The 12,920-nt window shown below is 36.3% G+C and overlaps 1 protein-coding gene across 1 annotated transcript in view; it reads right to left on the reverse strand.

Annotated features, from left to right (window-relative positions):
* MYO16 (myosin XVI) overlaps positions 1-12,920 on the reverse strand; it is a gene marked incomplete at its 5' end in the record, with an annotated part of 305,366 nt that overhangs the window by 58,916 nt on the left and 233,530 nt on the right. The window contains 1 exon segment of the mRNA XM_082751937.1: positions 4,939-5,041. Coding sequence (XP_082608063.1) covers positions 4,939-5,041 — 103 coding nt within the window.

Consider the following 12,920-nt stretch of genomic DNA (forward strand, 5'->3'; position numbering starts at 1 on the left):
ATGCAGCTACCTGCTGCTGATTTGGAGCTTCAGAAAAAAAAAAAAAAAAAGGAAAAAAAAAACAAAAACAAGAAAAAAAAAAGAAAAAAAAAAAAACAAAAACATTCAGACTGACCTTCCTGTACTGCTTATTTCATATCTGATCAGTCTTTAGATCATTCCATTCAAACTTAACACCTGTCTAACTCTCTCCAAAATGAGTGATCTCTTGTTTTCAGAATCCAAGGCTACTGATAAGGAATCATTATGGATTAGAACAACCAGGCTAAAAATTGAAAAGATAAGCTAAGACAAAGATTTTATTAGACACATTTAAGAAGTCCTGTCTTTTAAACAGACAAGTATTCCTAGCAGTTAAAGGCTCAGAGATTCTCCTTCAGTGAAGTCTGTCCTTCACAGCGCTTGTATTTAAAAGCTGCACTGTACAGTGAGAGCAAATTAAACTGACGTTTTACCTTTGGTAAAATAGAAGTTGTTTGCATTTTGGCAAGCTCTGTATGAAGTAACTGAAGAGTTAACTGCAGATCACTGACCTTAGCTAAACAAAATGTAAAGCTCCGAGTTTTGATGAGAAAGCTCAGTAAGCTATGAGCTAACTCCCCTTTATTGAATTCATATTTGCAAGCTTAACAGTGTGAGGAATGATAATCCAAATGAATGAAAGTTTCCTTCTGTCAGTAAAAGCAGCCAAGGACTGTTTGTGCCCCAGATTTCTCTCAAAGCATGCTAATGTTTGCAAGCTAGTCATGCTATTGGGATGGTAGGCTTTCTTTGGCTAATACATCATTGCATGACAATAAATGAACAATGAATGTGGACTTGTAAAGGCCTTCACATGTTCTGGAGGGTGGGAGATTCTCCTGGTCGACATGAAGCAGCCAGTACTCCCACTCAATTTGACTCTGAAGTTACCATATATCAGCTTGCTCCCTCTTACATTAGTAGCAAAACTCTCAATGACTTCTCCAGGGGTTAAACAAGTCTGTTATTTTCACTCTGTCTGGAGCAGGAATGGTTTGTTTTGATTTAGAAATCTGATTTTCTCTTACATAGGGTGTGCTTAAAAGTCACAGCAAGTAGCTAAGCTTGTCATGATCGAGTATATATTTAAACTGAAAGAACACTTTATCTAGGCTGCACACAGAGTCAGGATGCAAAAACAGCCTTTCATTAGTAGCTCTGCACTTTTATAATTTCTGTAGTTAAGCTAAGTGCACGACTGAAACAGCATTGTATGCCAGCTTCAATTAAACAGCTATTTTATTGTCCTAGTTTAGTTATCTCCAGCTCAGCTTACCCAAGTAACAGCAACATTTCATAAACCTATCAACACTTCTCTAATAAATACTTCCCCCTAACACAGAAGCTGCTGAATCAAGCACAAGACCTTGGCTAGCAGATAGTGTTTGCTCTTGCACTCATCTAAATAGTAGAAAATAAACCAAAATTGGATTCTGGCATTGGGTCTTCTTCATTTGCCCTCAATTTTTAAACAGGCTGCAGTATTTACAAGAGGAGGAAGAACATGTTTTGTGAGTAGGCTTTGAGTTTTGTTGTTTTGTTGGTTGATAAAACACTCTCCAAATGCAAGTTATGTGAGGAAAGAAAGATAAATTGTAAAGTAGGAAAGAAATACAAAGAAACCACTTTCTTCACTCATTTTTGAGAACTCATTTCAGAACACTGATTCGCTTTCCTCTCCCCTCAATTTAAGATCACCTTTCACAAAATGAGATAGTCAAGTATGTTATCCCAAGGAGGATGTAGTGTATCAAGGAGGATAGTGTATCATCTAAATTCACTCAGCTGCTACAGAATCCAGATTTTTCCTTCCTTCCCCCACCCCTCACCTCCCTTCTGTGGAGTTCATTGCCAACCTTGTCCTCTGATGACATGTAAGCAGGAGGTTGATTTCAGATGTGTGTTGCTTTTTCCTAAAATTCACCATCCTTGATGTGGATACTTTAGCTGTCTATTTTTTGGCCAATTTATCCATCCAAATCTGCAACAGTTCTTCAGGGAAGTGCAGGTAACAGAATTGGGGAAGACATTCTTTGACTTATTCATGAACCCCTGCATCAAACAGATTTTCAGTTCCAGCAGTGACTCATTTGAAGTAGTTACTGCTGGCAACAGTGGCTGAATAAACTGGTTATATGTGTAACCCCCTAACTCTTGGATGATTTTTAGTTATGCACTGTAACATAACTCCTTTTCTCTGACTTAGGTAGCTGATGTCATCCCAGGTTCTTGATTTTTCTTTTCCTTCCCTTTCTTCCCCCTCCTTCTTTCCTTTCCTTTCCTTTCCTTTCCTTTCCTTTCCTTTCCTTTCCTTTCCTTTCCTTTCCTTTCCTTTCCTTTCCTTTCCTTTCCTTTCCTTTCCTTTCCTTTCCTTTCCTTTCCTTTCCTTTCCTTTCCTTTCCTTTCCTTTCCTTTCCTTTCCTTTCCTTTCTTCTTTTCTTTTCCTTTCTTTTCCTTTCTTCTCTTCTCCTTTTTTCCCTTTCTTTCTTTTTTTTTTTTTCCTTTCCTTTCTTTATTTTTTTGGAGTCCTCTGCTGTAAAAGCATAGAGGAGGTCACCCATGACAACGACAGATTGTATAAGCTTCCTCATTTAGATTGTTATTTAAAGTTCAACTTTCGTGATTAGTCAAATGAATCAAAAAAGATAATTGAGAGAGAGAGATTATGTGACACAGACATTAGTCACTACTGGTATACAGTTTTGTATCAGCAACACAAAATGTGGTGAATTCAAGTTTGTATTCACTGGGCATTTTCTGTAAGAAGTTTTCTGGACTTAGAATTAATTTTCTCCTAGATTTTCTTCCATTTTCTTTCATCTGTTTGTCATAGGTCTTTGTGGCTTGAAGTGGTAAGGAGCAGGTCACTCACTCTTTCAGACAGCCCTTTTTCCTTTCAGCTTAGTCTGTTGCCAGTGTGCTTCTCAGTCACTCACTGACAATGGTATAACTATCTCCTACAACCCCCCCATTCCATTTAACTTACCGACATCACCTAAGAGTTTGTCTCCTTACTGGTTTGAAGGAAAATGCATCATGTGCTGCTGTAGTTTTGCACACCTGACTTCTCACGGTGTAAATGATATTCTGGAGCCAGAACCTCTAAAACCTGTTTGAGATCACAAGCTGCATTCCCTGAATAATGGAAGGATCATGTTTTGCAATTTCTTTCTTACATTTTTGTTTTTCAAGGTTTCAGGCTTGTTTTCAAACACCAGTCACTATACAATCACTAGTCTTGAGCTACAGAATATCACTGATGGCCAATTGGTTTTTGGGGGGCTGTAATGCTGTTACTGGGGAAATAAACTTGATAGGCATCCTGCTCTGTTTTGTGACTGGAGCACAATATGTAATTACTGTTACATAGCTTTTGTCCCATATCAAACTTGTAGCCTCAAACAAGTTCTGAAGGTTAGTGGTACTCTCAGCTCCAGGTACTCATAAGGTAAAATACATCTTCTAGATATTAATGACTGTTTTTTGTTGTTGTTGTTGTTTTGTTTTGTTTTGTTTTTTTACAGGGAACTTTCTGGCAAGGATGCAGAATATGCTCCAGTACTGACCTAAGAAAACTGACCTAAGGAAAACAAGTCTATTTTATGATTTGTATCTTCTTTTGGGCCTTTCTTTTTGCTCTTTACTATTTAGATCATTAGAATTTAGATTATACAATGATATGTGTCCACTACTTACTTTAGTGACTAAAAGGGAACTTAAACAGAATTTTGACCAAAGAAAAACCTTCTTATGTGTCCACGTACAGGTAATCATGCATATGTGGGTAGGTACAATTTTTTCCTGTTATAAGTAAAGAATCTAGGACACTGAAAAAAAATCAGTGTTCACTCAGAGAAAATCAGCACAAGTCTAACACAGTCCTTGTCCTTCATCTACCTTTCCTTTTTCTTTTTTTTTTTTTTTCCAGAAATCTTTTCTGGCCATCTTAATGCTTGGACATTGTTACATGAATTGGAAGATATGTTAACCCCTTCCTTTAAACTAATAGGCTTTTAGAATATATGAGTGTTCTGACCACTCGTCCATCCCTAAACTTCAGACCTGCCTCTGAAAATGGTCCAGATGCTGTCTTGTGATATAAATTTCAGTTCTCCTAGGCTAAGAAAAGACCTCATACTGTCCAGATCCATACATTAAGTCACAGAATGCTTCCTTTCCATACATTAGCTTATATAGTGTGAAAGGGAGCAACATTTTCTTTAGAAATTGCATATGGCAGGGAAATCACTGCTTCTAAATTACAAAATTACCCTAAGAGTACTTTGGCCAAATGGAGACATATGCATTGCAATCCTTATTCTGGTGAGGATTAACCATGGTATAAAAAGGATAAGGAGAAGGGATGGGAAGCTGAGAGCTTCCTGTTCATTGGCTTTTTTCTGGTGGTGGTGGTATTTGTACTCGATGTACAGTGATCCTAGTTACCTAGCTCTGAGTCAGCATACTGCTACCTATACAGGCACTGACTAGAAGGGAAGTCCTAAGCAAAAGTTTTCAGTCTGTCCTATTATGACAGTAAAGCATTTAGCATAGACTTTTACATGAAGAAAATATGCAGGTGTTTTTGTTTATTTGTTTTTTTTTTCTTTCCCAATTCAGAAACAATTCAACCACTAAAACGCCACCAGATACTTTTAAAAACCTGGATACAAATTTATAAAGTGTACACGCTTAATTGAATTCCTTTTCTTCCCACAAGAGTACACCGATTTTTGACACAATGATCACAGCTACTCATATGGTAGAAAACTCAGAAAATCAGCTTGATTCTACTCCAAAGCATATATTAAATGTCAAAAGAATGTACTGCTGCAAAGGATCTGGTGGCTTGCCACAATGGAAGTGACTCAGCTAGCTTGTTTAAAGAATGATATTTTAATTGCTTTGTAGATCACAAACCTGCCAGCCTTGTAATTTACACTGCTGAAGAACAAGACGACATCTCTCCTTGGCAGACAACTTCTTCTCTCCTGCTGCTGTATCAGCCAAATCTTTATACCTAGAAAAATTAGCAGAAGCAGAGTTACTCTAATGTGGGACTGGTTGACATTTTTGCAGATACTGTGAGTTTTCCTTTGACTTTCAAATCTCTGATATACAAACTGGAATCTTAGGATTCTGCTGCAGGTGAAGAAAACAAGGAGACCAACTGCTTTAAATCTTTCATGTTATTAGACATGACCTTGGCTAATAACAGTGTGGGATAAGTAAGGCCTAAACTCAGATTTGCTTCTTGTCAGTTCTTCTGATGCCTCACTGAAAATCAATGCAGAAAGCCTCATCAACTGATTTAATTGGTACTCAGTCAGGTCACTGAAAGGAGGAAAGTATTTTTTCAGTATATGTTATATAACATATGGCTACCACAAAGTAATTCATAAGAAAGTGGCATTGCTTAAAATGTTTTCCATCAACCTAAAAACATTTTTTCTTCATTTTGAAGCATTTGAATGAAATGTCTTGTAGCAAAAAAGACTTTAAGAACTTGATCAGTTTACACTATTGGAAAGGAGATCAAGAGGAGAGTTCATTACAGCATCAGAGTACCTTCAAAGATAAAAAATGCTAGCTATTAAAATGCTCTTTGATGTACAAAAGAAAAGAACCAATGTAGGAAACAAGTTATACAAAGTTAAATAACAGAAAATTTCAATTTTAACTGTGAACTTATTACAACATACTACTACTAAAGAAACGAATTTACCACAACTTGATGCCACATATTATTACTATAATTTCTTGAAGGCATTTCTCAGTCTAGATATGACTAGATGTAACAAGTTAGAATGCTTTTTCATTACAAAAAGCCAGTTTTTGAAAGGGAAAGATTTCACAAATGTGCCACATTTGAGTAATCTCCCAATGAAACAGAGATAAGTTTTGAAGTTTGTGTGCCAACTACATTTCCTGAGATTTTATTTGTTTGGTACTCTGGTGCAACACAAAAGTGCTGTCCCAGGCCCACTCACACAGACCATGGCAGGCAGAGCTGCCGGGTTCCGGGGATATCAATGGTCCCAGAAGCCATAGCAACTCTGGAGCAATTTCGTCAGGCATACCACTTTAAGGCCAAATTGAACCTCTACTTCTAGCATCCTGGAGCTACACTGAGCTTCTGCAGTCTGGGAATGTCAACTGGTCTGGTAGCAGTCCTGCTGAAGACTCTACAGCTAAGGATCTATGGCTAGTAAATGAAATTTGAGAGGAATTATTTCTGCCGTAGAAAATATATCTGGAAAAACAAACAAACAAACAAAACACAACCCAACAAAAATCACCATCACCACCGACAAAGCAAACAACAACAGACAGCCTGTGCCCGTTTATTAAGTATTCTACTATGTTCTGTTAAACACTGTCACCTTCCAACGGAGTGTAGCCATATTTGAACATCCTTCTGAGATTACTGGTCATTAGCCTGTTTTAATTCCCAAATTATGTCCAAGATTGGTTTGGCGGAATTCTGGTTGGAAGGGGCCAAAACTTTATCAGAAACCCTTCTGATTAGTCTAACACCCTAGACTATCACTAGGAAACTGGGGATCTTATTTTCTTAATAGCTCAACTATGGTCAGAAAGACATTTGCTTTGTGTATTGCCATTAAGGCTGGGGCCACCTTGTTTCCATACTTGTATCAACCAGCTTTTCTTAGAAATCATGGAGAATCAGAGGTATTAGAGAGAAAACAGCTGGAAAGCTTAGCAAATGCTGACTAAAATGAAGATGATTCAGCATTGACTCACAATGCATGAAGATGCAACTGTGAAAGTGGCCAGCCTGAAACTCACTCATAGTAGAAACCCAGAGAAACATATTTCATTCCTAAAGCAGTGCCAAATCAAAGTTTAAAAGGCTGAAATTCTAACTTTGGTTCAGATTTACTTTAGAACTATTCAAATCACAGGACTCAAAACAAGGATTACCAAATGTACTTTGCAATCTCTATTATACAAGAAGCCGGACAAAAATGATCCTTTGATTTTCCCCAATCTTAAAAATCTTTGAAATTTCATTACATTATCCTGGAAGTCTAATCAAAGTTTAAAATTCCTGTCTACCCCTTAAAACAAGTTCTATCTTAGAGAAAGAGGACAAGCTAGTGGTTGTGGTAACAGACACAGAGCTAACTATGGAAATTTAAATTAATTTCCCAATTCTGCCACAAACTTCCATTTTGAATATAGGAAGTTATTTTGAAAATAACCTACTTCTTCCTAAGTTAGCTACTGAAAAGCTATGCTCCTAGTCTGAGTTAGCCACCTAAATCTCACAACAGACTGTGAAGACAGGTTTTTCCATTGGGTGATTTGTTCTATGCATCCTAGACATTTTTCTTAAAATGAGAAGAGATTGCCCTCTGGAGGTGCTCTTCTCTACTGACCACAGATGGACTTGAGAGAAGTCCAGACTGGAGGCCTGCATTTTGGGTGGCTGAGAGGGCTCTCACTCTATATCTACTTGTCTGACTGACTGACTCATCTGCTGAGTGGGCCTAAGAGAACTTCCTTATTTCTCCTCTCTGTCTTTTTCAAATTTGTTGGCTATCTAAACACCTAGAATGAAAAAAAAAAAAAAAAAAAAAAAAAAAAACAACAAAAAAAAACATTACTTTTAGACTTTTAGACTTGGTATCATCATCTGCCATCTCAGATCAATCACTTTAATCTTGTATATGACTGTTTAAACAAAAACTACACAAAATTTGTAGCTATTTTTCTCCACCAGAATGTTTCCCTGGTTGATTTGATTTTCAGCACAATACTGATACAAATATCAGTACTGACACCAGGATAGTAATGGGAATGGAGAAACAGGGATGAGCAGACTACATCTGTTGGTGGCAGCCCAAATTTGTCCTGGACAAAAGTGGCATTGTAATCATAAGCTTATTTGACTTTTTTTCATAGCTAATTTTAAATGTGTTAAAGCATTTAAACTTTCTTTATTTTGTTTTTCCTTTTGGAGGTATAACCAAACATGTAATCTATGGCTTTGTGATTTTTTTTGTATTTTAAACTTGATATTCCCTTCAGGAAGCATTTTGTTAAAAAGAAAGCAAAATAAAATTGATAATAAACTGAGATATAAAACAAAACACACAAAAAAACTTGTAATAAACAATATTATTATCAAAACATGAAATTATTCATATTTAGCATATCAGATACTTTCTACTGTGAATGGAAGCTTGTGTTGCCATACAGACACAATAATTTAATGTCCTGTTAAATTTAACACTTTCATGGTCTCAAGAATAACAAAAGAACTTACTATTCATCATATTTACTGTATCATAGTAAAATCATAATAAAAATACTGAATTTATGTTGTAGGCTTGTATAGATAAACTTGAGTTATGTGCAAACACTGAGGTTTGCTTCTGGGGAAATGCAATCTGTAGAGTCTTTGAAACCTTCCCTTACCAGAGAATTCTGTTAGCAATGTAACCTTAGTTCACTCTTAGGTAAATGAACAACCCAATTAAATACCAGGCTTCTTCTCACTGACAGGTCATATATTTTCCCCACATAAATAACGCAGAATATATTTGTAAGGCTTTAGAGGCGATCCCGAGAAACCTAGTGAGCTACCTTGCTAAAAAAGACTTCAATGAGGTGAAATACATTTCAGCTAAACTTCCATTGATGAATTAGTTGTGTAGACTTTCTTAAAAGTCAATAGAAGATGCTATTTGAGTGTCATATACTCTGTTGTAACACCGATGCTTAAAATAGTTCAGATAAATTTTGCACTGTATGACCCCATTTCTTTCCACTGAGTATAAAAATAGGGTATGTATGCTCCCAATTCCAGCATAGACATGTACCGTTAGACAAAGTGAGTCCCTTTCCTAGGAAAGTAGAGAGGCTGATAAAAAGCAAGATCTCATGTCCTAGCCAGAGCAATTTATTCACTAATGGATCCAAAACAAAATAAAAACCAGGCAGATTTAAAGGATTAAATTGACTATACTCCTCCGCCAACATGTAAACACTAACGTAGTGTGCATTAGGAAATGCAAGACCACTTGCACTCTCCTTCCAGTTACAAATGATCATCAGGGAGCTCTCCCAGTCTTCATCCTCTCTACAGGAAACCAGTGTGTGTTTACCTCACCTTCATCCTTAGCACTGTCCTCTTCCCAACCTGTAAGTTTAACACAACAGAAGAAAGCTTTTGGCTAGACAGGTTGGCACTGTGAGCATGGTCTGGCTGGAACCCTCTGGTGTCGTAGAACTTGTGCTCTAACCTCTTTTCTTTCACTTCTCAGTGTTGCCCTTTATCATGAAGATTTTTTTTGATTGTTTGGACTAGACACTACTGCCAATGCCTTCAGGTAGTTTGTGAATATGGAAAACTCAGTTCTCTTGGGTCTTCAAAGATGAGTGTTATCTGATCATTTTCTCCTTCACTTCCCTAAGTACACAACTGACAAGATCCAGCAGGCTGCTTTTTTTTTCTTCTTTTTTCTTTCTTTTTTTTTTTTTCTTTGTTAGAATATTCCTGAGTTCAGGTTATGGCACAGTAACCCACAGACATACTCTCAGGCTCAGCACATTATTTGATTTACATGGAGTGTGCACAAATAGGCTGTAGGGCTGTACTCCCAGTTCTGTATACACAGCAAATCTTTAAGCATCGGAATAAACACCACACACTCAATTTCAATAGAACATCAACATGATAGAAGACACTAATGGAAAGAACATTGCAAGTACAAAGGGCACAAAAACAAGCAGCTCCAAATCAACAGCTTACACAAACCACATTGGTGTCCTTGAACTGATGCCTCAAAAATACCTTTTTTTCTCTCTCTTTTTTTTTTCTTTTCTCCTCTTTGTTTGATTTTGCTATTCTATTTCTCAGGTCTTTCTCCTGCTTAGCCAAGAAAGAACAAAGTTAGAGATATCTACTGAGCGCAGTCCAATGTCCTCAGTAAGAGGACAGCTTTGAATACCAGAACTCCAATCTTTCCTGAAAGCAACTCCTTCTCTCCATGTCTTTGTCTTGTTATTTCAGAAATGAAAATCACATATGGCTGGCATGCAGCTGCCTTATAGCAGTGCTAAGTAATGTAGTTTTAAGTGGTAAATATCCAAACACAGCTTATGCAAAGAAAAATAGTCAGTCCTGCCAGTGTAATTCATTATGTTGCCGTTTCGTTTTCTCTTTCTTTTGTTTACTATGCTGTATTCTGTTTGCCAAGTTAAAATGGCATGATTCAGTAAGATCTATTCAAAAGGTAGTGAATAAAAGAAGGCAATCCAAATTAACCTGTATAATGTATTTCTGCTAAAAGAAATGTAAAAATTGTCATCACAAAGGAGTAAAAACAGGTTGCGCTGTCTTACTAAATTCTCTTTTCTTCCTTTCTAAACTTCTTCTTTTCTTCCTTTGACAACCAGTAACAGATTGATGTATTATTATGTCTGTGAAATATGTGAAAGAGATGGACTTTGTTTGCAAAACTTGTCACTATGTGCTCATAACTCAAGATCTTTAGTTTTGTTTGTTTGGATTTGGGGAGGATGGGGAGAGTGGGTTAGGCATGGCTTGTATTTGAAAAATCTATCAAGTGAGAGCTGAAATATCTAGAGGATCTATCTACTGCAGAGAGAAACCTATCCTTTTCAAGGGAAGATAAGACATTTGGAAACGTTTCAAGTGATAGAAACTTTGTAAAAACAGTCACCAGAAAAGAATAGGATGGAATTTTGATTAATGTTATGTGTATACATGTATAAAGGATACATAGTCATTCTAGTTCCCTGTGTTATATCTTTTTTTTTTTTTTCTTTTTAATTAAAGGAATAACCTAATTATCTTTGAAATATGAGGAACAAGGGAAATTCCAGATAATTAGAAAAGGTGAAATAGAGTATTATAGTTTCCAAGAAAAGAAAAGTGATTTTGCCAATCTCTGTGCAATATATAAAATATAAATATATTGTTATACAGCATAAATATTAACACTCAAATCAGGTATTCAAAATTTGAGATAGAATAAACCCTTGACAGACATAAAAAGATGCCTTTATAAAAACAGATTATAGCAGACAAAAGAGATTGTATTTGGGGCTTATTTGGTAGAAGTACGAAAATACAAGATAAGAGGACTGTAAGTTTCACCTTTATGTAACACAACAGTTTTGGACTGAGTCTGCTTCATACAGACTTACAGAGATAATCCGTATAGGTGTGGACATGAACATACATGCATGAAGTGCAATTTGCCTAATAGGTTTGAAATGATGAATAAGTATATGTGGCAATGAACCAAAACTTCAGAGTACTTGCATACCATGGTATTAGGTTTTACAATATCTTAATTGATATCAAGCAATGCAGGATTAAATGGCTAGACCTACAGACCAATTAGAATTAAGAGAGAAAATAAAATTAGAGTCATTTTGGAAAAACCGCAAGCAGTTTTGCTGGGTTAACCTGACAGCTATTTGCTGAGAGAAAGAAACCTGAAAAGCAATCATGCTGAGAGCAATCTTACAGCAAACTGCCAGGTATGATAGCTTCATGACAGTGCTTTTATACACCACTAGAACCCAGAAACTTTTCAGCTGATGAAATATTCTGATTTTTTACTTCAACATTTTAATTCCTTACATAAAGGCACAGGGTCATGAATGGCACGCTTTAACATGTCTATGGAGAAAAAGAAAAATAGAAAGACCTAAATGGTATGTAACTGAGATAAAATAGCAAAATTAAGGACAAAGAAACACAAGTGAAAAAGACTTAGAAAATCCCCATGGCATAATTTTACAGTGACCTGCATCAGCCCTACATGGAGCTCAGTACAGACTTTTGAGGGAGGGTCTGGGCTGTGAAATCCACTGAATCACAATAAACTTGCACAGGAAGTGGTTGTTTAGGATATCTTAATTTAGACTGAATAAAGTACAAAATAAATCCAAAATAAATCTCTCATATAAAGAAACCAGTTGTGATGGGTGATAGACAAGTGACTTGAAAGGATTTTTTTTCTTTCCTAAATTTTACGGGTTTTGCATCAGGTTTTGTCATCCTCAATCTTTTCTAGATGTGTGAACTGCAATTTCTGGAGAGAAGAAATAACGAAGACCCACGTATCTTAATCCTGGAATATTTATTCATATACTTCATGTAATTAAGCAGGGGCTTCCTCATCTCAGACAATGTGGCAGCAGAATAATAAATAGAATATAAATTATAGTTCAACTCTTGGGATTAGTGGATTCAGCTATGCAAATAAAAAAATGAATTCACAACATCTGCTAAAGATTTGCATTACAATACTTCTGCATTATCTTACTTAAAGCTGACACTCCCATTCCACCTACATAAAGCAATGTAAAAATGTATTTACTTAAGGAATTGGCAAAAATTAAATCAAAAATACACTTGCATCAAACAGACAATCACCCATATTACACAAACATGCCTCTAACTCTGTAAATGTTTACATTTCCCTCTAGGCCTTCTCCATAGCTAATTTCCTCTTCATGTTTGGGCACTCCACAAGCACACACATACAGCAGTAAAATGTTTCCCTCCCTGTACATGAAATATAAGGACTGAAGAACAAATTCAACTTTATCAAACTGATAACTTGATTCTGTATTATACACAGTGGTTATAGGACTGCTGTATAATGAAACGAGTTTACCTTCACAGACATAGCCATGTGAAAACAGGGCATCAAAAACAGACGCCCTGCAAAACTTAAAGGATCAAAAGGTACACTTTTTTTTTTTTTTTTTTTTTTTTTTTAAACACACACCAGAATATAGGAATGCTAGGAGTGGGAGTCTAAAGGTGATTGAACAGATGGGTACATTTCTGTCCTTTCCTACCGCAGAGGAAAAACCTGTCCTGTGAA

The sequence above is a fragment of the Aythya marila genome, assembly GCF_965140915.1.
Source record: "Aythya marila genome assembly, chromosome: 1".
NCBI classification, from domain to species: domain Eukaryota; kingdom Metazoa; phylum Chordata; class Aves; order Anseriformes; family Anatidae; genus Aythya; species Aythya marila.